Consider the following 27,475-nt stretch of genomic DNA (forward strand, 5'->3'; position numbering starts at 1 on the left):
TCATTTAACGCAACAAGGAAACTATTCAACACAACGCATACAAGAACAATACAGTAACAATTACAAAACTTAGTAAAATGACAAGTACCGCAATGACGTCACAAGATACCAGAGCGCATCACTAGAGCGCACCTTCCTCGTACTATTCAGTTTAACGTGCCTTGCGCATGCGCGCGACCGTCTCTACTTTCCGAGTTTGATGTTACGAATTGTTTTTATATGGCAGTGAACCGACTAAGTGTTGTGGGACCTTCCGGACGATTTGACAGTGGACAGTGGAGATCCTCTCAAAATGGCCGGGTAATACCCAATGTTTACTGACCTTGTTTATTCCGTATAGGTAGGGAGGCGAGGTAGCTAAATGGCGTAATTCAACGGCGTCGTCGAGACTTATCAAAATCGAAAGAGAAAATAATTTCGAAAAGAAAAGCTTCTATGGTAAAAACCATTTTAGCGGTGGGTTTGGCGTGTACGGATTTTCAAAAATGTAAAAAAAAACAGTTACTTGGGCATTCTCGAGCGCGTCAGATATTCATACTACGTATGCCCCAAGTGCCTCTGATAACAACGGTATACTAATCTGCCGATTTGCGTGGTGGGGCTAGGCATATAAATTCGTCAAAAATGCACAAAAAAAAAATTTACTCGAGCGCGTCAGATTTTCGGAAGGGGTGTTAAGTAGGCCCCAAGGAAGCTCCCCTTAAAAAAACTGACGATTACGGCATGACGATAAGTTACGATGAATTTTTGAAAATGCAGAAAAAAAAAGTCCTTTTGAAATACTCGAGCGCGTCAGATTTTCATAGGGGAGGTTTATCTCGGTATCCTGAAAGCATATTTTCTTAATCTGACAAAAATGTTGGTGGGTTCTCTTAATCTGACCGAAAAAGGTTTGTGGGTTTCTTTTTTTTTATCACCGTTTTTTCATATCAATTTCTCTTAACACCCTCAGTTTTCGAGATATACTCAAAAAACCGGGAGTTTGAGTTTTTATGATGCTTCAAGTAAAAAAAGGTTTAAATTTGGAAAAAAATGAAAAGAGCCCTTTTTTTGTAAAATAAAATTACCTTTTTTGTTTATTTTTTGGAAAAAGTAAAGTTCGCGACATATATGCTGCAACGCGTTTTCCGGAAGACGAAATGGCTCCTCCAGACTTCCGGTCATGCGGAAACCGGCAGATTTTGTATTTTTAGTAAGTTTTAGATTATATTCTTCAAAATAAAAATAAAAACAATCGCGCTCGAGAATGCCGGATTAACGTTTTTTTTTTACAAGTTCGCGACCCTATAACTCGGCGGCGTCAAGGACTTATGGTCAGATTAGTTAAATTTAGTCTTAAAACACTAAAATCAACCCCCAATATCTTAATCTGACGCGCTCGAGTATTTCAGACTATCGATTTTTTTTTACTAATCTGATCGTCTATCCTAGGCGCGCGTCACTACATATAGAGCTAAATAGTTAACAAGGTTGTTCTATTAGGTCTAAGGTATCTCTCATATCTTAAACTGCCACGCTCGAGTATTACAGAAAATTCCCCTCTTCGCCTCCCTATCTAGTAGTATTGTCGGGTTTCATGATTTGTAAAATATTATGTTTTATCTTATACAATTTTCTTGTTGACCGTTCGTGTTAGCATTGAGTCGATGGTTTTGTAGTAACACCTGCACTTGTGAATGTTATGAAGAATTATTTCATAATTGTTTGTTTGTAGAGTAAACACAATTCACACTCATGATATAGTATTTTATATAAGATGTATAAAATTTATTATGTCCTAAGAAATTATTATATTATGAACATTAAAGGAGACAATCATAAAATTTAACAAAAACATAAAGTAAGGAAAATTTTACAAATATTATTTTTGCACGATAAGTTTTTGTAATAAAAGAAAAACGTAGCGAACACAAGTAGATAATATTATATATCATAAATAATTATTTTTATTGTAGAGGTAATGAATGTCTCTTATTTAAATGTGACGACTACGTGACGACCTTCAAGTGTAAAACTATGTTAAAATAGAAAAACCATAATATCACAGAATACGAGATATTAATCATAATTGCACAGCCATTTGTACTTGGAATAATAAGTGAATTTACTTCCTTAGAAACTTGAATTCCATACTAAATTGGAGCATTTAAAGTTATGGGTTTCTATCTCATAAAGATCCTATAAGAGAGGCTGTGATAGTTAGTCGTGTCTTTTTATCACTCTTCTATTAGGTAGCTTCAACTGTATTTTTGTATGATTAATGATTCCTTTAGATTTTGACCCTCTTTAAACGAACAGATTTAATTCAAACTTTGTACACTTATCTATGATTGGTAAGTATAGGTACAATAATTTCGTGGGTTTATCTTAGTTTTAAAACTTTATTTATTATTTTGTGTGTGATGTATTTCAGATTTGTTTCACTTCATACAAGCAAATATACATTTTAGTATCAGAGGTTTCCATAGGAGGTTACCTAAAAGAATGTACTTTCAGTTGTAACGCACATGCGCATTGCGCATCTATGATGAACAAACGTAGGTACTAGTTCAGGATACATCGCCCATTTTTGCAAGTGACTACTATCAAGCTGATTTTCCGTTTGTAGCTTTATTTTGATGAGACACCGAATAATTTCATGTACGAAACTCTCGATTGTGGTAGCTAACAGAGATAACAAGGATAAAATTTTTTTATTTGATGGTTCTCAAATATTTATTACGCAATTTGTAGGACAATATGTCTGTTGAATTATATAAACATTAACTAAGTGAAAACAAAAAAATCAGCTTGTTAGTAATCATTTATGATGACCTCGTTATCGATACACTTTGGAAAGGGGGACTCTTTGAACAAACCATAGATTTTGTAGGACAAATATTTTTTCGAATAATTTAGGTAATTATCTTGAGATTGAACAAAAAAAAATTCATTCAGTTAGTAATAAATATTTGAGAACCATCAAATCAAAAATTTTTATCCTTGTTATCTCTGTTAGCTACCACAATCGAGACTTTCGTACACGAAATTATTGGGCGTCTCATCAAAATAAAGCTACAAACGGAAAATTAGCTTGATAGTAGTCACTTGCAAAAATGGGCGATGTATCCTGAACTATACATAGAACTATAAATATTTCATATTGCATTTAATTTAATAAGTCTTTGTAGGATTATGACTTAATTCTCTTACGTGTGCGTACTTTCATTCGGAATCGATTCTATTGAAAGAGGAGTTAATATAATAACTATTATGATCTTTAAAAACTTAAGTAATCTATGTCGTCTCACTTAATATTATTTTCAACAATTCTGATGACACTAGTAATTAACAAAATGAATTCGGATAATCACAATTCATTACAAGACGCATATATTTTTATAAAGTCAAGTTAATTATTTTTTAATCTATATTATATTACATAAAAATGTAATAAATAACTCTATTATAAAACAGTTAATGAATTAACAGCTATAAGTCACTTAAATGATAATGCAAAAACATGGAATCACGTAATCACGTGATATCTAAGAGTAATGATTCTTTTTATAGACTGTAATTAATGAAAATTAATACAGGGTGTCCCATTATTGGTATAGTAAGAGCGAAGGGACTTGTAGTTTTGCATACCTACACTGATCACGTAAAAAATACTTAAACAACAAAATTACGACAAAAATTTTTTGCTTAATTTTTCCTGAAAATCCATGTTTTCTTCTCCAGCTTTGCGTAACTGTCATATACCGCTTCTCTAATGTGAGCATTTTGTCTATGAAAACATAATCTTAAACGATAGCTCACGTGCTGATGGTAAAGTTGGGCGGGTTGCTTGTTATGGGTGTACAACTATACACATAGAGTTTCAAGAATTCATCTATTTGAAAAAAAATGCGTCTGGAATTTTATAAGTATTTTTTACGTACTCAGCGTATGCAAAACTATAACCTCCTTTGAGCTTAGTATACCAACAGTGGGATATCCTGTATAAATATAAATATAAAAATAATAAATATCTGTGACTGTGTACACTATATGAGTGTAATGTTTTGTATACTTAAACACGGAAGGAGTGATTTTATTTCATTTAGTTTGAAACTGATTGTATAATCTGTGGCTAGATTCAGCAATATGAAATTCAATATAGAGAAGTATTTTATTATGATGATGAAGAAAAGTTTTAATACCTGGTGTAGAATAACTTTTATTAGTGGCTAAATTTAACTCTACATAATGGTAATGATTAATATATTGTTCCATTAATTTTTATTCCAAGTGTATGTTCATTGTATAATATTTATAACCCAAATAAAGCCTTTTTTCATTGGGTCATTAATGTGAAAACAATTGTATTTTGGAAAAGACAGAGTTTTCATATATTTGAGAATGAATTCTAAGGTACTCTTCATTGAAAGCGCTCTTACAACTAAAATATCTACACCCTATAAATGAAATTAACACTCCGTATTTAATTTAACAAACATGACTCATAGAAATGTGTCTCAAAAAACTGATCAACCCCAATACAAATAAATATACCTAGATATATCACAAAATTTTAATAATAAACAAAACAAAAAAACACCATGACACATATGCATTGTCCCACTAAAACAAACATTAGTGATAACTCTAATTGACATTAAATTGTATTTAGAACGGAAAAGAAATTAAAAGTTAATTACAGATTGGAAGTGAAATGAGTGACATGATCGTAAAATGGTAATGCGACGATAAAGTAATTGTTTCGGTACACGTAAACACGTGACGATGAAATATGTTAAAGACAGTGCGTATGTTATAATTGTAAGGAAAGTATAATATTATGATGTATGATTACGGAACCCTATTAATTAGAGTCCAAAGTCTTTAATAATACTTATATTACCTACAAGCCACATTTAGATTCCAGAGTTAGTCTGTCAGATTAACTACCGAATAAAATAAATTAGCTTTCTGCTACAGAGTTCGATGAACTAACTATTTTATTATCATACAAACAATCCCTATTCCTTGCATTCCAGAAAAAAAAATACAATTATACTGGTTCGTATTTAATAAGAAAAATCAAGAATCAAATCTTAGTAATATATTTCAGTGTTTTCCTATAAAATTATTCTAGAAATTAACAGTATCTTAGTCAGAAGGAAGACGGTTAGCAGCAATGGGCACTCAAAAATATCACTTCAAGTCTAGAGTTCTAGCATTGCACCCTTGATACTTTTACAATCTACATAATATAACAATAAAAGTCTAAAACCACTAGGCCAAGGACCACAATGAGAATATATAATAAAAAAGCCATAGCACTGCTGTTAAAATAATGAAGTCTCTAATAAGTGCGTCTGAAATTGAAATGATAAACACGTGAAAGTATTAAGAAAACATCAAAATATGTGTAAGTGGGTTGTAAAAGGCCTCTAAATAGATTGGAACGTGAATTATCATCACGTTTCGAATAAAACTTGGTACTTTTATACGAAAGAATTTTATATTTCAGTGATATGACCACAGATTACGTAAAATGTTTTCTTGTTGTGTAATTGTCTACAGAAATAGTTGTTTATGAAATACGCAAGGCGATATTTAATTTATAATTCTTTACTTTTAGTTATTCTGTTCTTTTTTCATAAACTTAATATTTTTTCGAGCTGTGATTTTATTAAGCATTTTATAATTTGGTAATTGATTTGAGGGCTGATATCGCTCCACTCATATTTTTTTAATAGTAAGAATCACTCGAGTAAAACCGCAGGACGATTGTGATAAATAGTTATACTAATATTATAAAGCTGAAGAGTTTGTTTGTTTCTTTGAATGTGCTAATCTCAGGAACTCCGAACAGGTCCGATTTGAAGAATTGTTTCGGTGTTAGATAGCCCATTTATCGAGGAAGGCTATTAATATGCTATATATATCATCACGCTAAGACAAACAGGAGCTAAGCAATGCGGGTGAAACTGCGGGGCACAGCTAGTACCTAACTATTAAATATTGATTAAGATGTCAAATCCTCGATAAAATATTTCACATTATTAAAATAACATTTTGTATAATATATCGAAATGTTTCACATAGTTTTCCTACTTTATACTAACAAGGAGATAACATGTATGCAAGAAGGTAAATTAAAGTTTGTTTTCCTTAGAAAATAACTTATAAGATTTGCCTTTGAAGATAACAACATCAAGATGCACAGCATAGTAAAATGTACTATAATAAATTATGAATAGTATGAGTTTATGTTGTGTTCCTTAAATGTGCTTAGGGTGTAATTTATAAATAACAATTAGGTAATTCGATTTATTTACTTTTGTTTTGTATGTAAGCTAATAATGTCAAATTATTAATAACAACATCATATTTTTCAGTAAACAATTCAAATATTATTTTCTCTATATTATACGTAAGTATGCTGTATTTAAACAACTAATCCGATCGCAGCTATTCTTTATACGTTTACATTATCTTTAACTTAACAAAATACTAACATCGATTCGGCAAAAATAACTAAGGATTGTTGACAATATATAACTTGCTTTATAATGAAGTTCTTGTAAAAATTGAACCCTTAAAAAAACAATTGTATTTGGAACCTCTTTTTTGGGATCGGCAAAAAGGTCAGCCCTATAGCCCCTCTGTATTCATCAAATGATTATAATAAGAAGTATTCAACATTGAGTACTCAAACAGGGGATAATCACAGGACCGAACTTCGTCTTAGGGAATGTCAAAAAGGTCACTAGCCTCTCAATTCGTCGAATGATTTAAATAATAAGTATAGTACTTAGTTTAAACTTTAAACAGAGGATAATCACAGGTCCTTACACCGGATATAACAGCCAAGCATGACAATACCGGGTCAATGTTAGCCAAACAATGGTTCTCACATTCTTAGTTGAAATTTAAGATGTTTTGGTTAGCGACGCTTTGGAATTTTCCAGAATAAGTTCAGTTTTATGAAACAGAGGTGATATTTTTGCAGGAATATGCTACAATGTAGAGGGAAGTTTTGCGGTTAGAAATCTTGGAAAAGTTAATTTTCCTACAATATACCGATGTATATTTCAAGTGCAAGTGTTAGTGTAATATTAATAATATTTTTCAATAAAATCAATAAATACGTACCTACCTACCTTCATTCAAAGTTCTAAATGATTATGATGAAACGAAGAAATAATACGTAATCGAAAAATATTTTAAAAATAAAAATTGAAAAATCTTATAAGAGGCATTTTTAAATCGTTCTTGCGAAATAATACAAAAAAGAAACTCATCTATTTGATTAAATTCACAACTATCATTTTCAAGATCATAATATTAGATTAAAGTAATAAAATGTGAGTGAAAAAGATTATATTTTAATCAAAAACATCCCAAGAACCCCGAATTCGAAAAGTCACTTTTAACAAAGATAAATTTTAATAAAGTATGAAAAGTCAACCTCGCGCACTGCATGACCAATTATTTAATTGACCCCTATAATTGAGTCATTGACAGCAATTATGAGCCGCTCAAATACACAAGATATAAACAAGAAAAAATATTTCAATGTATAGGTAGGCCCTTTTATCTAGTTAAGAAAGATCGAGTGAAATTAAACTATTAATTGTTATTTATATTTCTTCAGTTTGCTATCAGATTATAACGTAAAACTAAGCCAACTTTAGAAAAAAAGCATGTAGGAATTTGTATAATAAATAAAAGCAGATCTCAACAATATATTAAAGTATTTTAAATTTTCAGTTTAAACATTTAACCCAAAAAAATTTTTAAAAATAATATAAATGTAGTTATACTACCTCATATCTCTTTGGAGAAATGAGACTGCTTTCTACATTAAAATAAATTAAGAAAATTCTAATTGGGAGTAAATGTCTGTTAGTAATATTTTGCGTCTTCTCCATAATTGAGTTACCTAGCACACTAATTTTAATGGTCCGTAGACCAGTTAGTTCTGTGGAGTTTGCAAAAATAAGAATAACTCTATTTTAATTTTTGAAATCCGGGGTTAATATGCGTTATTTTTTGCGTTATTAGGAATGAATTGCGCTATTCGCCGTAAAGCATTATAAAATATAATGACTAGAGCTATGCATTAGTTTTAATTACCTTCTTACCATACCAGTAAATCATCATAACATCTCGAATGACGCAATCCTCAGATTAAAGATTTACAATGCAAATTATAAATAATATCTTATGAATTTACATGTAGTACCTACCTACTCATTCATTTACTTTATAAAAAATACACCATACACAACTTTCCGCCCGCGGCTTCACGCGCTCTGTCTAAAAGTTAACAAATTTTATACTAAAACCTTTCTATTATAAAAAATGGCACCGAAATCCATTGCGTAATTTTTAGGATTTAAGCATACATAGGGACGGACAGATAGCAACATGAAAAGTGTAGAGTTACTATTATTCCATTTAGTCTAAGAGCCATTTTAATACAATTACTTTTTGTTAAATTTTTAAATATATAGTTACACATGAGGCACTAAAATACAATAATTATCTATCTCTACCTGTACCTGTACCTGTTTGATCAACTATTTTTACGAAATACTTCATGTTTTGCAATCAATTGCCTCTATGTCACAGATACAATAAAATATATACAAATAAGTAGCCACTTATTAAAGTCTAGATTACATTAACGGATGTTTAACAGTCAATTGACTATAAATGATTGCAAAACGTTAAACAGTGTCAGTCATGTTGATATTTGAATTGTAGGAATGTGTATCTACCACCTAAGTATACGTTTTCAAAACATACGTGTGTATAAACTGTGGTATGAACATAGTACATACATAGATTGATGCAATTATTACTTATTACAATCTTTATCATTAGTGCAAGTTGTATGTCTGTAGTTTTTGTGTACATAATGAATTAATAAATTTATGAAGGAATAATTTTATTTCAATTTGTTTAATGGTTTAATAATGTGTAGATTTTGACTGTTTTCATGAGTTTATGTAAATGATAAGAGATCTCTACCACGTGATCATATACGGTGTCTCTACATACTTACCAAGGACTTTTTTTCAAGAAATCTGATTGACTGACTTTTTAATAAATCTTAACTATTTAAAAATCAATGCGATTCTGGTAGTTTCTTAAATAAAATTTTCATAAACATTTTAAAATTCGTATAGCATAGATAAACGTCGTCGTCCATAATATAATACCAAATAAGTATTCAAAAGATTTTCCTCAATTGGAAATACGAATATAAACGTCAAATTATCCACAAAACAATAATTATACATCATTACTTCGACGCGGACAAATTAGAAGGCGTTAAAGCAAAAAAATAACGATCTCACGTCATCCTCATAATTCTTTCTAGAATAATTGAAATAAAATCATTTTATTTCAACTACTTTTTTAACGTATCTATATAAATATTTTTCAAGAGCTTGTTTGTTGGTTTGAACGCACTAATCTCAGGAACCACGAAAATTATTAATTTCACCGTTAGATAGTCCATTTATCGAGATACATATACGAGACTATAATATTATCATCACACTAAAACCAATAGGAGCGGAGAAATACGGGTAAATCCGCGGGACACAGCTAGTAAAATATAACCAGGAAGATCATTTTCAATTAATTAACTATATGAAATGACTATTTTATTTATTGTCCCAGATATAAAAACAATTGCGACAACTTGGTGATAAGTTATCATGAAATTTCTTTTTATAATAATTATTAATTATAACAATAAACGGCTATAAATAAAAGTTAATGAATTAATAAAAACGATAAACCTCCGTATCCTTAATACTTAATTTCTTTCAGCTTAATAAATAGGTTATATTTATAATAATCATTAACAACTATTAATAATGATTTTGGTGAAAAAATAGATGACAAAATAAGTTTAGAAATTAAAGTACTTTTAACGGATTTTAAACACGATTTAATAATCATCTATGTATTGTTTATATTTTGTATTCGAACATTTTACTGCGAGATATTAGATCATCGTAATAATATGAAATATCATACTAATATTTTATACGCAAAAGTTTGTATGGGTGGATAGATGGATGAATGTATGGATGTTTGTAATTATTTCACGCAAAAACTATGCTACTGATTTCGATGAAACTTCTTAGTGCCCTTACGCACTAGCGGTTAACCGCGGGGGCGGCTAACCGCGCGGTTAGCCGCTTTCCTATTTTAATATGCAACCGCTTTTGATTGTACGCACTAATCATAAAAGCGGTTGCATATTAAAATGGGAAAGCGGCTAACCGCGCTGTTAGCCGCCCCCGCGATCAACCGCTAGTGCGTAAGGGCACTTAGGAATATAGATACCACATGATCTATGGAAATACTTGACTATGTACGCGGGTTCGTCCGAAAATCAAATAGTCTAGCATTGACTAGATCAAATCACTTTCAGATTTTAACGATAGATTGTCAATTATATACGCATATGTTTTCCATGATTCAAACAAGCTTGAAACACGTGAAAATATTCAAATTTCTCCGTATAATTAAAGTTATTAGATCAGTATTCCATCTGAGAGTTGCGTGTGATCTCCGATACGATCACGTTTTGTACGTGATACAAGAACTGGCTTAATACGAAACATTACACGCAGTTTTACTTTTTATTTATGTGCGAGGTTAATTGTTAACTGCTAGGCTCGTGGTTATAGGTCAGCGGTTACTTTAATAGTTACCTCTTAAATGTTCTATTCTATCTTTACAAGAGTAAAATTCTATATATAATATGCTTGAATCTTTAAAACTACGCAACGGATTTTGATGCGGTTTTTTTAATAGATAGAATGATTCAAGATGAAGTTGTTAGTAGGTATATAATTTATTAGGTTTTGGTCAAAGCGGGCGAAGGCGCGGGCGGAAAGCTAGTATTATATATTCTATTCATATATTTTTGGTGAAATTCGATAAAGAAAGCGTGAAAACGTTTTTTTTTAAATTTCACTATCACTTCGATACCGTGTATAATTTTGGGGTTCAGTATAAGAAATCTAATTCTACTAAAATTATGACAGACGTTGGAAACTTACACATAACATAAGCACTTTGCTTAATTTTTTAACAGTAAAGTCGATTAAACAGGTTGAGGATTCGCTACCAAATCGGATTTCAAGGAAATTTGATCATCGATTTGGCATGATGTGTAACAATCATCTTCATCAATCTATATTATATACTATATAATACAATGTTATAAAGCTGAAGAGTTTGTTTGTTTGTTTGTTTGAACGCTCTAATCTCGGGAACTACTGGTCCGATTTGAAAAATTCTTTCGGTGTTAGATAGCCAATTTATCGGGGAAGGCATGCAAGGCATATAATATTATAATATCATCTCGCCAAGACCAACAGGAGCGAAGCACTCCGTGTAAAACCGCGGAGCACAGCTAGTGTGTAACATATTATTTAATAGTAGAAATTTCCTCCAGCATCTCACTTCCACCTTGTTCCAGACAGTCAGACGGATATTGGACTTCTTCAAGATCAAGCTATGCACAATTGCCATATCCCTCACATTGTTCAACACCGTGCGACTGCCACGAGAAGCCTTCAAGTATGGAGACGTGCCGTACCTGGTGGTCTACTCGGTGTGGCTGCTGGTTGTCGGTCTGCCAAGCATCATGCTGCAATTGGCAATGGGACAGCTAAGTCAGCAAGACGCGGTCGGCGTGTGGCGAGCTGTTCCTATATTTAGAGGTAATTTTCTAGGAGTAATATGGGGATTAATTCAATAAATACCAAACTAAAATTGCTAATTAGTTAATTGAAGGTTATTAGTAGCTCAAATACGACTGATATTGACATAATGTTAATAAGCTTTTTAAATCAATTTGCTATTTAAACAACGGATTATTAACAGTTGTATTTTGTTATAAATATTAAAATGAAGTTAGATTAAATCACTGTTTTTCTGGCATTGATTAATTATCTTTAGTAGCATAATAATTATTGTACTTTAAATTATTATTAGAGTACTACTACGTATTCTTCGTATAATTTTTTTAATCTATCTCGTGGTGTGATATTGACAATAAATGTGTTTTATTTATTTATATTTTATTCGACGCCAAGGATGATGGTGCTGGGCTAAACTCTTACTAGTCTCCAACGCTTGATAACCTGCAACATGTCTAATCTTCTTTTATATATAAAAATGAATCGCAAAATGTGTTGGTAAGCGCATAACTCGAGAACGGCTGAACCGATTTCGATTATTCTTTTTTTATTATATTCCTTGAAGTACGAGGATGGATCTTATGTAGAGAAAACGTAAACATGTACCACGGGCGAAGCCGGGGCGGACCGCTAGTAATATTATAATTATGACAAAGCTAACAATGTACCTATGGTACAAAAATATAAACTAATTTTTTGAACTGAAACTCCTTTATGTGCGTTGACAATAAAATTTCAAGGTCAAGGAAAAATTTCATGGCAATACCGTCACGTCATGGAGTATGACGATGATTTTGGTGTCTTTAATCTAGCCAAAGAAGTTTCACTTCTGACACGTGTGCTCGGCTCACACACTCTATTTTAATTCCAGGTGTCGGTCACATCAAAGTGCTGACGTCATACCTCTGCTGCACTTACAACATGGTATATGTGGCCCTCTCTGCTGCGTACATGATATGGATCGGCAAAGGCTCGTTCCCTCTGAAGGACTGCACTAAGATACATTTGACTCCGGTTTGTATTGAAGTTTGATTTGTTTTGTTAAACCTATTAAATTTAATTACTTAGTTTTTAAAAGTGTCTCTTCTGCACTTTCGAATATTACTTAGATCAATCTGAAAATCTGTACCTATATCTTTAAAAAAACATTTTATAAACATAATATTATAAGGGTATAAAACAACTTCTTAGAAAAAGTTCTCTTGTATCCTATTATTTTAAATATTTTCTTAGTGATAGGCTGGTATAGGTTGAATAATGAACTATCTAACCAATACTAGTAGTACAGAGAGTCACGTCAAAATATTTTGAATACTAAAAAAGTAAAAATCCTGCTAAATTACGAACACCTGGCAACTGAATAATTCAATATTAATCCCGTTCAGGCTTTTAACTAAAAATATCACAAATGCCTTTCGAACGTAGGTATGTGTATTTATTAATACGGATTGCCAGAATTTGGCAGCAAATTAACACAAATAACAATAAATAATGCTCTTAATAATCATTTATCATTTTATCTGAATCAATAGTTGCAGTCGTTACATTAAATAACAATGTGGTACATTATCAGGCTTTGGTTGAATGCTCTACCGAATATTACTTACTTATAATGTTTATTTTTCTTTGATTTCAGGATGGGTACGAGAACAAAATGAATGCGTCTGAGTGTTTCAAGTAAGTGTATCATTTTTTAAGTACTATTAATGAAAAAATTAAGAAATTTTGGACATGCTTTCCTTGCTTCTACTTTTCCGGTTTCAGTAGAGTTTTTATAAATTAAAAATAAATGTAAATCGACCCTCTACCTTTTGATTAATACTTTAAAATAAGCTGTTTTTACACATTCACTCTTTTATGAACATTTTTTTTATTCATATTATCTTAAGAATGGATATCTTCATAATGGATACAAAAATAATATCGTATTTTAATCCTTTCAGTTTTATGTGTCTTAAGGGACACACCGCGCGCCATCTATTGAGATGATTTAACAACCATCTCAACCAATATGAAGCACTTTTCAGTGAATACAATATTGTAACGATGGAACACGACCTTTTCTTGAATTTATATTTTTTTGGTTTTTATGGCATTCAAATGCTTTATAAATATAAATTTATAAAGAATAGAAAAAATTCGATCACGAGGCGGGACTTGAACCCGCATCCTTCGCGCCATTCCGGGGCGGATGCCTAACCAACTCAGCCACTCGTGACCCGCCTGAGTAATCGAATTTATTCTAATATAGAATAAATTCGATTCTAATATAGAATAAATTCGATTACTCAGGCGGGTCACGAGTGGCTGAGTTGGTTAGGCATCCGCCCCGGAATGGCGCGAAGGATGCGGGTTCAAGTCCCGCCTCGTGATCGAATTTTTTCTATTCTTTATACTTGAACCCGCATCCTTCGCGCCATTAGAATAAATTCGATTACTCAGGCGGGTCACGAGTGGCTGAGTTGGTTAGGCATCCGCCCCGGAATGGCGCGAAGGATGCGGGTTCAAGTCCCGCCTCGTGATCGAATTTTTTCTATTCTTTATAAATTTATATTTATAAAGCATTTGAATGCCATAAAAACCAAAAAAATATAAATCGTATTTTAATTTCAGTTCAACGTTTCTGGCGCCGTTCACTGAACAACCTCAGTATCTGGGTGTAATGGCCATTTTGATATTCATTTTATGGTTCTTTGTGCCTCTTATGTGAGTATTATTGTAACTCTTATTAGTATTAGGATACTAAAAATTTAACTTACATTGAAAAAACAAGAAACAAGTACTTACCTAAAATACTTATCTCAATTCTGCTTTAGACTGAGGTAACTTGTTAGTTGAAATCTTATATTATTGTTATGGTCATGAGTTATGACTGATGCAATTTTTAAATGATACTGCGGACCCATTGATATTCATTTTTCCCCTAATGCATGCCATTTTATAAATACCTATTCACAATTTAACGGCTTGTTGCTGATTCTTTGTTAGAAAATGTACGCGTGCAAGTTAGTGTTTTCATATCGCCTAGTCGACTGCTACAAACGAGTAGTTTCAAGTAGTTAAGGCCAGTTACACACGGTGCTTTGATAGCAGTTCTGTTACAGCATAAAAGTAGATTTTATACCTAAAAAGATAAATTGACTGTTACAATTTTCGTTAAAAGGTTCGATATTAAAGTTTACTAATAGCTTGGAGTCAGGGAATACAACGTCTTCATGCTGCACGTAATGCCGTCGAAACTAGGAAGACTGATGATATTACAAACAGAAAATTGTCTCTTTAAACTTCTATACTTTGAAATTCCATTGCCCCTTCTATCCAAATATGCGTTAACAAAATATGAAACCAATACTTTTACCCTTGGCTCATTATCATAAATATTTACCCAATTACACGGCCAGTGTCATCCATGGTAGCGCTCTATAAACTTAAATATACGCGTACTCATTTTGCCAGCCATCAAATTATCATGTAGCAGGTTAAATATTTAAACTAAAATCAACCGTTATGAAGAGTTTATTAACATTATCGAGCGATTAAATGGGAATTTTCATAAACGTTCCACTGTGTGTTGATCGGTTATTTTTGTTCGGTAAATGCGGTTGTTTATAGTAATTTAATTAAGTATTGTTATTTACTTTTAATGCTGCTGGTTTACAGTGCAAATTGGGATTTTTGATACAGGATATGATCGGTATATCTGAGTATTTATTTACTGATATTTATGGTAGTGTAAGAGGTTCATTTTTCGAGTTCGAGCAAATCTGTTTCAGTCGGTGCGCTGTTTAGAAACATCTAATTAACTTGTACCTACTTGCGATAGTTTTAACGCGCTAATTAAGTAACAAGCTTAAGCACAGACATAGTCTTACATGCTTATTTTACGTATCATGTATTATAAATATTAAAAATATATTATTTCACACAGACATACATGCAGTCATAACACAATTTCAATAATTCCTTTTTTTATATTGAACAAAAAATATTTAAATACGAAATTAAGGTTAACCATTATCTTTCCGTTTGCTAATTCGTATCTTCTATAGTATCAATCTTTAACTGCTGATAATCTGATTCATATAATTTATTATTATAATTTCTTTTATAATCATTATTTGAATAAAAAAATAATCTACGAAAGTTGTATAATAAACAGTATTGTTTTTAAACAAAATAAAATAAATAAACACGTCGAGATCTGCTCAAATTAATAACCACATGATTCAAAACAAATTCTTTCAATAGTAAATCCCTAATGAACTCTAGCTGCTTGCGCTGGGTTGACCCGAATTAAAAGTAAATAGCCTGTATGGCTCGGTAAATATGTAGAGTCAGTGTGATTCTATTGGCGTAATAAGTTGTTACATCGGTACAAGAATACAAATATTTTTGCTTTATTAGATTATGATTTACATTGCTTATATGTTATTTTTCAGGCTACTCAACCTCCACAAATCCTTAAAAGCGGCGCTCATGATCCTAGCCCCCATTCTCGTCGCTCTAGCCATAGTTCTATGCGTATTTATATCCAATGGGAGCATATTGAGTAGAGTGCTACAAATAGACTGGTCGATGTTAGTCCGACCGTACATTTGGCAGAGCGGGCTGGTGCAGGCATTGCTGTCAACGTCTGTAATGAGCGGCTATGTGATCAGCGCTGGAGGGACTATTTATCAGCACTCTGATGTGAGATGGTAGGTTTGTGTATTCATAAATTGCTATAGCCGGTTGTAGATGATGTTTTTTGAATATAGAACAACTACTAGATATAAAATAGTAAATTAATAGTATTTTTAGCAAGGTGATGTTGAAACCCATTTTTTCCCTTAATTCAGACGGACTTGGGCTGAAGTTTAGCTGAAAAACTGTTTTCAAGGTTTTTTTTTTATTCGATGAAACTATTTTGTATATCAGTGTTAAGTAATATAGTTTAAACATCTTTACCAGGTCCATCTTAAAACTAGAAACCTTAATTTCCCAGAGTTAACAAACTATAAAAGGCAATTTCCTTCCAGGATATCCGTACTAATAATACTAACGAACTTAGTATCTGGATGGCTGTGCGTATTCATGTGGGAGTCGATAACGGGAGACGGGAATAAAGACAAGAGCTTCATAGCCATATTAGTGCTTATATACCAATCTTCAGTGAGCGAACACAGGACGAAGGAGTGGCCCCTGATTGCGTTCGGCGTGGTTCTTGTATCGGGAATTATAACATCGGTATGTGGTTTAAGTTTAATTTCAATCATGTATCAGGTTGTAAATACAAGAGTTTCATAGGTATATTAGTGCTTATATATCAGTTATCAATGAGGGAATACAGGACGAAAGATGATGATGCCCCTGATGGCATTCGGGGTGGTTCTCGTATCGGGAATTATAACATCGGTATGGTATAAGTGAATTGTTAACACTTTGCTGGTAACTTTCACATAATATGCATTTAAGAAATATACTATTAGTTATATTATAAATATGAATATTATAAGAAATATACTATTAGTTTGTCAATATAGCATTGATAAGTTCCAATTTGCAAATATCTTTTCCATAGCCACTTAAATGTTGCAGTAAAGGACCTAAGAGCTGATAAAATAAATCATAAAATGTCCGAAAATATAACTTCAAAAATATATTTGATATTTATACGCGATGCAATTTGTTCACTAATCCCATAGAATACGCCCGTTGGCAGATTACCGAATTTTACTGTGCCCCGCTAAGCCGCGGTAGCCCAACTGTTAGGATATAGTTTAAAGTTATACCAATTTATTAACTGGTTTTATTTCATAGTTCAAAATTCAATCACAATTATGTGCGTAAATGTATCGATTACGCAGTATTGATATTTGTACTCATAAATGTATTCAGTAAAGAGATAGAATCCGCTGAGTCGTTCAGGATACGACTTTTACAAAGTAAAAAGGACTGTTTGTAGTTTAAATCATACCTAATGATACGTACATAAGTATTTTTTTTTTTTCAAAAACTACGTTCTTTAAGTACCTACCTATTAACTAATACATACAATATTAAAGTATAAAGTGTTAGTTTTAATGGACTAAATTTCCCTATATTTTCGTTACGATTGAAATAAGATCCCCGTATACATTAGTTATTTAATATTATAATATTATAATACCTGATATTCAAGGTAAAAGCTAAAAAATATGTGAAAAAGCCTGTCCCAATTTACACGAAACTTGGTTATCTTATTATAATTTGCATACATTTTGAGCCCCAAGCAAATCCAATTTGTTTCCAATTTTACATTATTGAAATATGTATTCTTTGTTTTAGGAATATTCTTTTTACGAAAGTAATATTAAAATTAAATTGTTTATAAGTAAGTTATCTTCAAGAAAATGTTTAAAAATAATAAATAATAATTTAATGATGTAAGAATAATGTATCTTTATTTTAAATCTATACATATAATAAATCTGTAGAAGGGTCAATTCTGTACATTGAAAATATTGAAAAAATAAATAACAGAGGGTGTTACTGGATCGATACAAAACCCAAATATGTGATTAAAAAAATTTTTGTCTGTCTGTCTGTCTGTCTGTATGTTCAGGCATCACGTGAAAACTATCGGTTCGATTTCGATGAAACTTGGTATAATTATACCTTATTATCCTGGGCATAAAATAGGATACTTTTTATCCCGGAAAAATACGTAGAAAAAAATTAATCTTAATTTTTCATTTTTATCCATAGACGTTGTTCCGTAGAACCGCGAACACACGTTGCGTATTATTATAGGCCTAGCCGTATTTGGGAATTGGGTCCAATAGATATTTATAAGATGTTATTGACAGAGGTACTCAAAATGGAGAAATAACCATCCACGCGAAGACCGACATCCGCGCGGACGGAGTCGCGGGCGGAAGCTAGTAATATAATAAAATGAAAACAGGTCGATGTTTTGTTTTTATATGACTTCTACATTTAAAAATGTGCTTTAATACAAAATTAATCTAAAATTGAACTAATAATAAATTGAATCAGACGTTACTAAAATTAGAACCAAACTTAATGTGACGTATTTCAAACAACAAGATAAATATAATAATACAAGTTACTTTTTAAATACGTGGCCCAGTTTCACACTGATGTAGTGACACAGAATACATAATAGTAGCTAAACGCTACAGAACGGACACTCTCCGCCTCCCGCCAAAATTAAACACTTACCTCACCCCGCACGATCAGCCTGAAAATGGTCCGTATTTTCCTGCAAGGACGATACGCAACGAAGATTGACAACATTAATCAAATTGACATAAAGTAATTTTATTATTTTGGATTTGTGATTATCGTTTTTCGAAGAAAATGGTTAGATATTGTGCTGTTTACGGATGTATTTCATCAGAAAAACGCGAATTTTTTTTTACGTTAGTCATAAATGTGCCAACCATAAAGCGTTAACATACACATTTGCAGTCTCTACAGTGTGATTGTCAAAACGATAATTTTGTATGGAGTATCCGGGGTGTGGTAGTGACTAAAGATTAAAGCTAATACGTGTTGACGCATCATAAATTTTTTTTCTCCTGATACACGTAGATGACTTAAACAGAACCTAGTCATGAGCAAACTAGCTATAAGTCTTTCAATTTGTAATTTTTATCTAAGGATATATCCACATATTAAGGGCTGATTTTTCAATGCTTGGATAAAACTTATCCGTCCAATAAAGTATTACACGATAATATTAAAATGTCACGTAAACTGTCAAATACGGGCAATTATAGTCCTTTCCACATATGATGATTTCTGTGACACATCGATTTTTGACACGTGTAGAGATGTCTGTACTGAAATCATATCAATATTGTTTCCGATAATCGATAATATTTTATATGGAAATGAAATCGATTTGAATAATGTACCAAAATTAGTTATTTCGGCATTTCGCCATCAATTAACTAAGGAAACTTAGCAAAAAACAGCAACAAAAAGTCAACAATAACAATTAGTAACATTAACAGAATACCACGTAAAGTATCAATATAAAAATGCAATTTGTATAAAAGGCTGACGCACTCGTACAGACGATTGACTCGATTGACAAACGATCACAAGATGGGCGCCGATTATATGATTTCCAACTCTATGATTTTTCAACGATCCATTTCATGTACACGAATTGCGTAGGTATTATATTTTTGTGTTATTTTATTTTATTTTTCATTATATTAAACTAAACAATACTGTTTTTGATTTATAAGCTTAAGATGTTTCATTTTTATATTTTTGGTGATAATGCCGCCATAAAATAAAAATATAATGCACTAAAATTATTTTGGCGTTTTAAACATAAAATACGTAATTCGGAACACGATGAAGTGTCACAGGAATCATCATAGCTGAAAAGGACTATAGAAGCGTTTATAAAATGGTAGTTTTATACATTATTCGACGAATAAGTTTTAACCAAGGATTGAAAAATCAGCCCTTAATAAACATAATATCTTATTCGATAAAAACATATTTTAGTTGGTCCTCCTCTACCCCGTGTACGACAAACTCCACCGGCTTGCTGGCGATCAGTGGAGGCTCTTCGCAGCAGCTACATCTGCTCTCGGCACAGCACTCACCGTGGCTGTGCTGTCTCGAGGCATCTCTATAGCACAAATGCTGGATGACATGGTCGTACCTGTATTGGTCGTGGCCACCACTGCCTTTGAGGTGGTTGGATTCGTTTTTGTTTATGGTAAGTATATTATGTGTATAAATGCGTATAAAGTAGAATACGTATCAATCCTAGTATGGATGATACAACGTCACTTAATACATGAATAATTATTATTGCAAACTATTTTGTTTAATTTATTTATCACTACCGGTCCGCCCCGGCTTCGCCCGTGGTACATTTTTACGTTTTCTCTCCATAAGAACCATCCTCGTACTTCAAGAAATGTAATAAAAAAAGAATCAACGAAATCGGTTCAGTTGTTCTCGAGTTATGCGCTTGCCAACACATTTTGCGATTCATTTTTATATTATACGTATAGATTCACATAGGTGCGATTTTTAAATCCTTGGTTAATATTATAGTATGATTGAAAAATCGGCCCTTAATAAATCGATTAGATATAAGTAACTGATCATTGATATTTTTGTAAATACTATATTTTACTGATAAATTACGTTGTCTTTATTCCAGGTTACTTCTACCTCAAGTCTGACATCAAATTCATAACGGGCAGCAAATTATCAAGATTCTGGATGGTGATGTGGTGGCTTACACCCGTCTTGCTAGTTGGTGTAACTGGCTGGTGGCTGCGTGCTATCATCAGGGTAGCGTGGACCCAGGGGCAGAGTTTGTGGCACCTTGTGGGCGTCTTCATCGCGATACTAGTGATTCTTATCATATTCGCCGCGATCGCTGTGGCGAAAGAAGAACAGTATAATTTGCTTGCGGTAAGTTGTTTACCTGAAAAATATTGTAATTTAATAAGAGTAACAAGCATTGTTTCAATAATAAGTGGAAGTTATTCTTGAATAAATGTTTGAATACAGTTTAAAAATGTTTTGAAGTAAAAACGTTTCTACTACCAACAAAATAATGAAAACACGAAGATTACGACGCATTCGTACACATTTTTATTCCAATTTTGTGGCCAGCTTTTTAAATTAAAAAATCAATGCATCGTGTACCTACATAAATTGTACAAAACGAGACAGCAAACACATTAAAAATTATGTAATCAGTAATGTAATAAACAAATAAAATATAACATTTTCCTTTTGTTTCAACAGAAGTTAGCAGCCGCGTTCCACCCGTCCCGTCTCTGGGGCCCAGAAGAGCCATTAGCAAGATACATGTGGATGTCTCAGCGATTTGCCAACGAAAATCTCGTCGCAGAACAAGAAGCTACAGCTGACACTAACTACGCAAACCTAAACAACGACTATCCTACAAAAAACGATATCAAATACAACGAAAATTGGTTCAAAGAAGACGTATACAAAAAACCTCCAAAGAGCGACTATGCAATCGAATATATAAAAAAAGACGCGTATAAAGAGTCAAGTCCCATATATTCAGTTCCCACAATAGATAAGAAAAAGAGAGAGAAAGAAGACACATTTAGATCACCAAACATCTGTATAGCGAAAGGAGAATTGGGTGGTGCAATAAATTGCAATTGCAATAGGCACTTTCAGCTTAACGTACCAGATTTAAGAAATAACGAGATATCGACTAGTCTATAGACTTTGTTCATGTACAACGATTGCTTTGTCTAGTCGCATTAGGAATAGTTTAGGAGTTACGACGGTTGACGCATTTGTATTAGCCAATAATACAATACGATAAAAATGTGATAATACGTAAGCGATATTTATTTTAAATAGCCCATATTGTAAGATTAAGAAGATTTATAAATAATGTAATGTGCTATAGAATCCATAACATCTTTTTAAAATAATTGCGAAAAACTGATTTAAGCCCGACAAGAAATGAGTTCCATTGAAATAGCAAGCTAAGATAGTAAATATTAAGGAGAGAGGAAATCATATTTTGTTCAACAGTTCGCGTTACTCGCGTTGATATAATATTAAATGGAACACATTTGGCCTTCCTGTACACTACGTAGAAAACCTGAGAAAAATAAGTGTTCAAAATGATAAATGAATATAATGACGGGGTCGCTTTACACTGCGGGGATATTGTGAAAATACTAAACAAAATGTAGAAAATCATAGACTATGTATTTTAAAAATAACTTAAGAGAAATCTACGAAAGGAGAATCAAAAATGTTTATATATTTTTCGTGAGGGAAAAGGATTAAAATAATAATGTCTTATTAGTTTAAGATGAAGGAAATATACAATATAAGCCTCAAAAACATGTTTTATTTTACCTCATTTAATCTGTCTTCAGGCTATTTTTTTACTAACAATTTTTATTAAAGGAAATAAAAGGCTATAAATATAACTAGGTACTATAATTTAACATAAACTCTAAACATAAAATGTGAGAGTCTTTATTACTTCAGAAGCTATAACCACCCTTTTATCGTAAAAGTAAAACTTATTTATAAAATAACGACTTAAAAATGTAAAAAATGATAATCACGTGGAACGTAGCAGCGGAGAAAAAAATGAAAAATGAGTAAAGTTTCTGCGTAAATCTTTGGAAACACCTTAAAAGAATTACTTGTGAATTGCGTTGCTTAAATTGTATACTTAGTTATAGTGATTTATTACAAACAACCCTCACGATAACAAGTTTGTTTCATTTGATTTTTTATACAAGTTAGTGTAGGTATTTTTAGATAACTTTTATGAATGTTAACATAATCTGTTAAAATTAATAAACTAAACAATAAATTATCGTAATATATATTTGATTTAAATAAATAAAAACAGATTTCAGGGAAGCAGGCATCAATTTATTAATATTAAAACATAAATACCTAATGACTTAACATAATATTATTTTGTATCACTATTGCGTTACAATAATATAAAGTTTGAAGTGAAAATTCTTTAGGCGCGTTGAGAGTAAAATATCAAGTTCGCGTCATGGTAATACAGTCACGTCATGCAGTAAGGTATTTTCACGTCGTCGATTTTGGAATCGAATCTACGACGTGACGTTTTGAATCTTGCCAAAGAAGTGTCGCTTCTGACACGTGCTCGGCACACATGTTTTTTTTTTTCAATTTTAATTTTTATACATTTAGTATACATACACCTCAAAATGATTTATCCACATGTTTTGATAGACAGTATTACAGGCCTGGCTTATCTCCAATAATAGACGCAGTAACGTAATCCTGTAAACCCCGCTGTATTAACGTGAAACAAAATATCCAATTAATAGAAATACTGATCCCTCAACGAACTATTTGATTAGGTCTCTGTGTAATAATTGAGTCTTAATACGAGTAGAGTATGAGCCAAGTGATTAATAATAACATAATAGATATAGAAAACTTCATTCGAAGGCATTAACAACAGACTAATTCGAGGGCATTAACAACAGACTATTCGCGAATTTCTCTGCAGATATGTATATTCATTTTTAAATATAGGTATGTTTAAGCTCTATCATAATAGTGATGTATGTATCTATGTAATAGTAACGCCTATTATACAATTTCTAACGCTCTAAAATAAACCGTTTTATGTAAAACTGAACTATAAAATCAAATTTCAATTCATAATTTTTATAACTCCATCATATTATGTTTATAACACAAAGATCTACATTTACGAATTGTAGTCCAAACATATAATAATACAACTATGAAAAGATAACCTTTCAAAGCCAACAAATGGCGATAGCACTATTTAATTATGAAAGTAATAACCAGATTAATAACACTAGCATTTGTATCGACTGAATTTAATTTTCTCCGAGCTGAGAGCATTTTTCTCAAGAAGACAGTCAACAAATTATACAATTTGTCTCATAAGGGAGCCATGAGTATCTCTGCGAACGATCTCCTAGATTACTCCCATGGGCTATAAGGTTATATTGATGTGGTAAATTTATATGATCGGATATTTATTAGGTTAGAGGCCGAAGGAACGGTCTAATTAAATGTAAGTATCTATTGTTACTGGTTCTGTAAGAGATCATTGGAAATGTATGTCTCTATTCTACGTAAGAAATGTAAAAATTGTTCGTATTTTTGTGAAGGTATATTTTTAATACTTACTAGGTAAAAGGTAATTAATATCAGAGCAATTAACTTAATTAATCGTCAGATACCTATTAAGATCATTGTGATACTTGAAGAGAGGACCCTAGAAAAAGTAAGAGCAGACGATCATTTGGTTAAATTCATTATATTTATATGGAATGTTAAGGGTTAATTAATTTCAACAAACAAAATTTATATCACCATAAAATCACAGAAACGGAATTCAAAAGTCAAATTAAAAATCAACAACCATGTTTATACACTCGAATAAAGTACCTTGGAGAAAATTGATACGTTTTCTCGATTTTATTACATAAAAATTTTACGTACAAGGAGCCATTACTCTTATCGCGTATAAAAAGAAATTCTGTTACCGGCCTAAAGGTTCTATATGAGTACCGTAATAACCGGTGAATGAGGAAGTCGCATGGAGCATCAGATAGCGGTTAATGTACTGTATTGTAAAGAGATATAAAAGTAATATGAGACGGGTTGTATGAGATTTTGTTGTAATTTGGAGTTGGGTAAATAAATATTTTTATTAATATATTATTGGCTAAGTAAAAGTTTAAATATTCTAATCATACGGATGCCTAGAAAGAAAATGTTTACCATGATCCTTCAAAAAGCTGTCTTAGATTTTTTTTTATAAATGTAGGTTTTAAACATAAGTCACTTTTAAAAGATAAAATAATTGGTTTGAATTTTACGAATAAAATTTATGATATTCGCCAAATACAAAGAATCCCGTTGAAAATTTCTGTTAAATATCACCAGATTCTGATGTATTGTCTTAAAATAATGTATTCAGTTCCTAACTTTCAACCCGCTCTCGCGTCCGCTCACGCGCCCGCGCCAAATCCCCCATTGTACAAGAAATCTCTCGGGGCGTCATGAGTTACGGCCGCATTTGTCCTTGCCATGTGACCTTAGATATCTGATTGCGCTCTTAAAACTCCCCCCCACAATGAATATGTGAACTTTCTGACGTACGTGGTTTAACCATGTGTACATGCCATTATGATAAATGCAACTTCGCTAGTTTCGTGAATGCAACGAAGTCATTCATTGAATAAATGGCATTTGGAATTTCGAATGGCATTTATTCAAACGTGTTCCAAGTTTATGATCGAACGGTCTCAGTTCTCATTTCCGCGGCATTGTGAATCTTGATACAAGGAAACGATGAATGACGTCGTGCTCTTGAAATATTCGAGTATGACTTCTGTATTTGGGCGGCTTTTTATAGAAAAGAAACTATTGCGGTCGTTATTAAAGAATAATTAATGTGACTTATTTAATTTATTTTTATTTTATTTTATTTATTTATTTATTAAAAACTTTTTGTACACATACAGTAAAAAATCTTACAAAATTACAATGCAATTTGTCTTTCTTAATGCCTTATACATAGTTATAATATATTATAAAACGTCTTTTTTAATGATTTATACAGAAAAAATTCTTTTTTGGAGATTACAATAAAACAGATTTTTTTTTATCAATTATCTACCTATGACATTATTAACAAAAGATGTAATTAGAAAATATAGACATATCCATTTTAATGATGATGATTTCTAGCATTATAATTGGTTTTCGTTTAGAAGGCTTTCGAAGTTTTTTCATTAGTATTTTATCAGCTTAATTCGTGTTACACTTAGATCATTAAGTAATGACCTAATGGTTATCATCGGGGTTTATCTGATTATATTTGAAGGAATTTATCTAGAACCCAGTTAAAAAGGATAGTCTACTAAAGAGGAATTTTCATAATTTCCTTTGGAAATGCGTTAATCGTCCCTTTATTTAATTCGTAAGATTTTCGATAAAATGATTTTCTTTTTGGAAGATTTAAAAGCCGAATTATACCCGGGGGCGATGTTAAACCCTCATCAAATAATTTACATGAAAGCTACTTAGGAGGGACTAAGACGAATCACGCATTATACAAAATCGCTGCCATTAAATTATGAAAATAATTATACTTCAATATAGCCCTTTATGAGATGTTTCGTTGAAGAATTTTATATTTATTCGAGTAGAATTTTTTGGAAGAAAAATGTGTATTAATTATTTTGTATACCTACGGAATGTGTTTTTCAAAGTTTTCTTCAACTTAATGATGATAAAAATAAAAATAAATATAAATTTCACTTAAAATATCAATTAATTATCCACTTTATCAATGAGGATGCAACAAACTATCGATTAGGGTTTGGTTTGTATAAAATTAAAGTTTTAAATTTATTAAATCCCTAAGCCATAATAATCCCTACTAATATTTTAACCCCTTATTGCATGAATTATTAAGGAGATGAAATAAAAATTATTTTTTTGTAAAAAAGTGTTTATTAGACCTTACATTATGAGATCAAATTGAGAAAAAAAATTATTTACTTATATTATAGAAAATATATAACGGCGCCATATATGGACTCGTATGCAGTGTTTGTTGTATTTTTTCTGTCATATATGGCTTCGTATGCAATTAGAAAAAAGTAACTAATTAATAAAATAAAAACATATTCCGGATTAATTTCACACACACGGTTGCTAAGCCCCAAACTAAACTTAAGCTTGTATCCTGAATGCTTATTCAACTGATATACTACATATACTTTACATAAATCCTATCCTACTTATATTATAAATTCGAAAGTTTGTGAGGGTGGATGTATGTGTATGTGTTTGTTTGTTACTGTTTCACGCAAATACTACTGAACCGACTTCTATGAAATTTAGCACACATAATATAGAGGGTAACTTGGACTAACACATAGGATAGGTTTTATCCCGAAAATCCCACGGGAACGGGAACTATGCGGGGTTTTCTTTGAAAACGCGGGCGAGGCCGCGGGCGAAATGTTAGTACTTTATATGGATACCTAAATAACACCCAGAATCACAGCCAACTTATACTTCGTGAAATTGCTTAAAACAATTACGTTTGTCATTATAACATAAAAACACGTTATATTTTTCACATAGCGTGAAGGAACGAAATTGGAACAATATAGGCATAGCTGACGGGCGTTCTTCTTCCAAATTCGGTAATGACTAATCCCATCAGACCGTACAGAATCAAAGTGAAA

General features: G+C 31.8%; 1 protein-coding gene across 2 annotated transcripts; it reads left to right on the top strand.

Moving 5' to 3' along the window:
• Window positions 1-162: 162 nt before the first annotated feature.
• LOC123693930 (sodium-dependent nutrient amino acid transporter 1-like) lies at window positions 163-22,587 on the top strand. Of its 2 annotated transcripts, none has more exons than XM_045639202.1 (10): window positions 163-300; window positions 11,490-11,729; window positions 12,580-12,722; window positions 13,345-13,385; window positions 14,322-14,414; window positions 16,148-16,405; window positions 16,727-16,934; window positions 20,217-20,433; window positions 20,887-21,143; window positions 21,483-22,587. In XM_045639202.1, the coding sequence occupies exons 2-10, from the start codon at window positions 11,654-11,656 to the stop codon at window positions 21,936-21,938; spliced, it is 1,749 nt and encodes a 582-aa protein (XP_045495158.1). In that variant the 5' UTR covers window positions 163-300; window positions 11,490-11,653; the 3' UTR covers window positions 21,939-22,587. The 2 variants fall into 2 exon arrangements, with proteins under 2 accessions (XP_045495158.1, XP_045495157.1); XM_045639201.1 differs by having other exon boundaries at window positions 167-300; window positions 11,486-11,729.
• Window positions 22,588-27,475: the final 4,888 nt, after the last annotated feature.

The sequence above is a fragment of the Colias croceus genome, chromosome 8 (genome assembly GCF_905220415.1).
Source record: "Colias croceus chromosome 8, ilColCroc2.1".
NCBI lineage: Eukaryota > Metazoa > Arthropoda > Insecta > Lepidoptera > Pieridae > Colias > Colias croceus.

Excerpts from the sequence above, each read along its gene's own strand:
- LOC123693930 (XM_045639201.1), top strand. The coding sequence starts at position 220 with ATGGCAGTGAACCGACTAAGTGTTGTGGGACCTTCCGGACGATTTGAC. Across the intron at positions 301-11,485 it reads GATCCTCTCAAAATGGCCGG|ACAGTCAGACGGATATTGGA; the intron begins GTAATACCCAAT and ends ACCTTGTTCCAG. Across the intron at positions 13,386-14,321 it reads AATGCGTCTGAGTGTTTCAA|TTCAACGTTTCTGGCGCCGT; the intron begins GTAAGTGTATCA and ends TTTTAATTTCAG.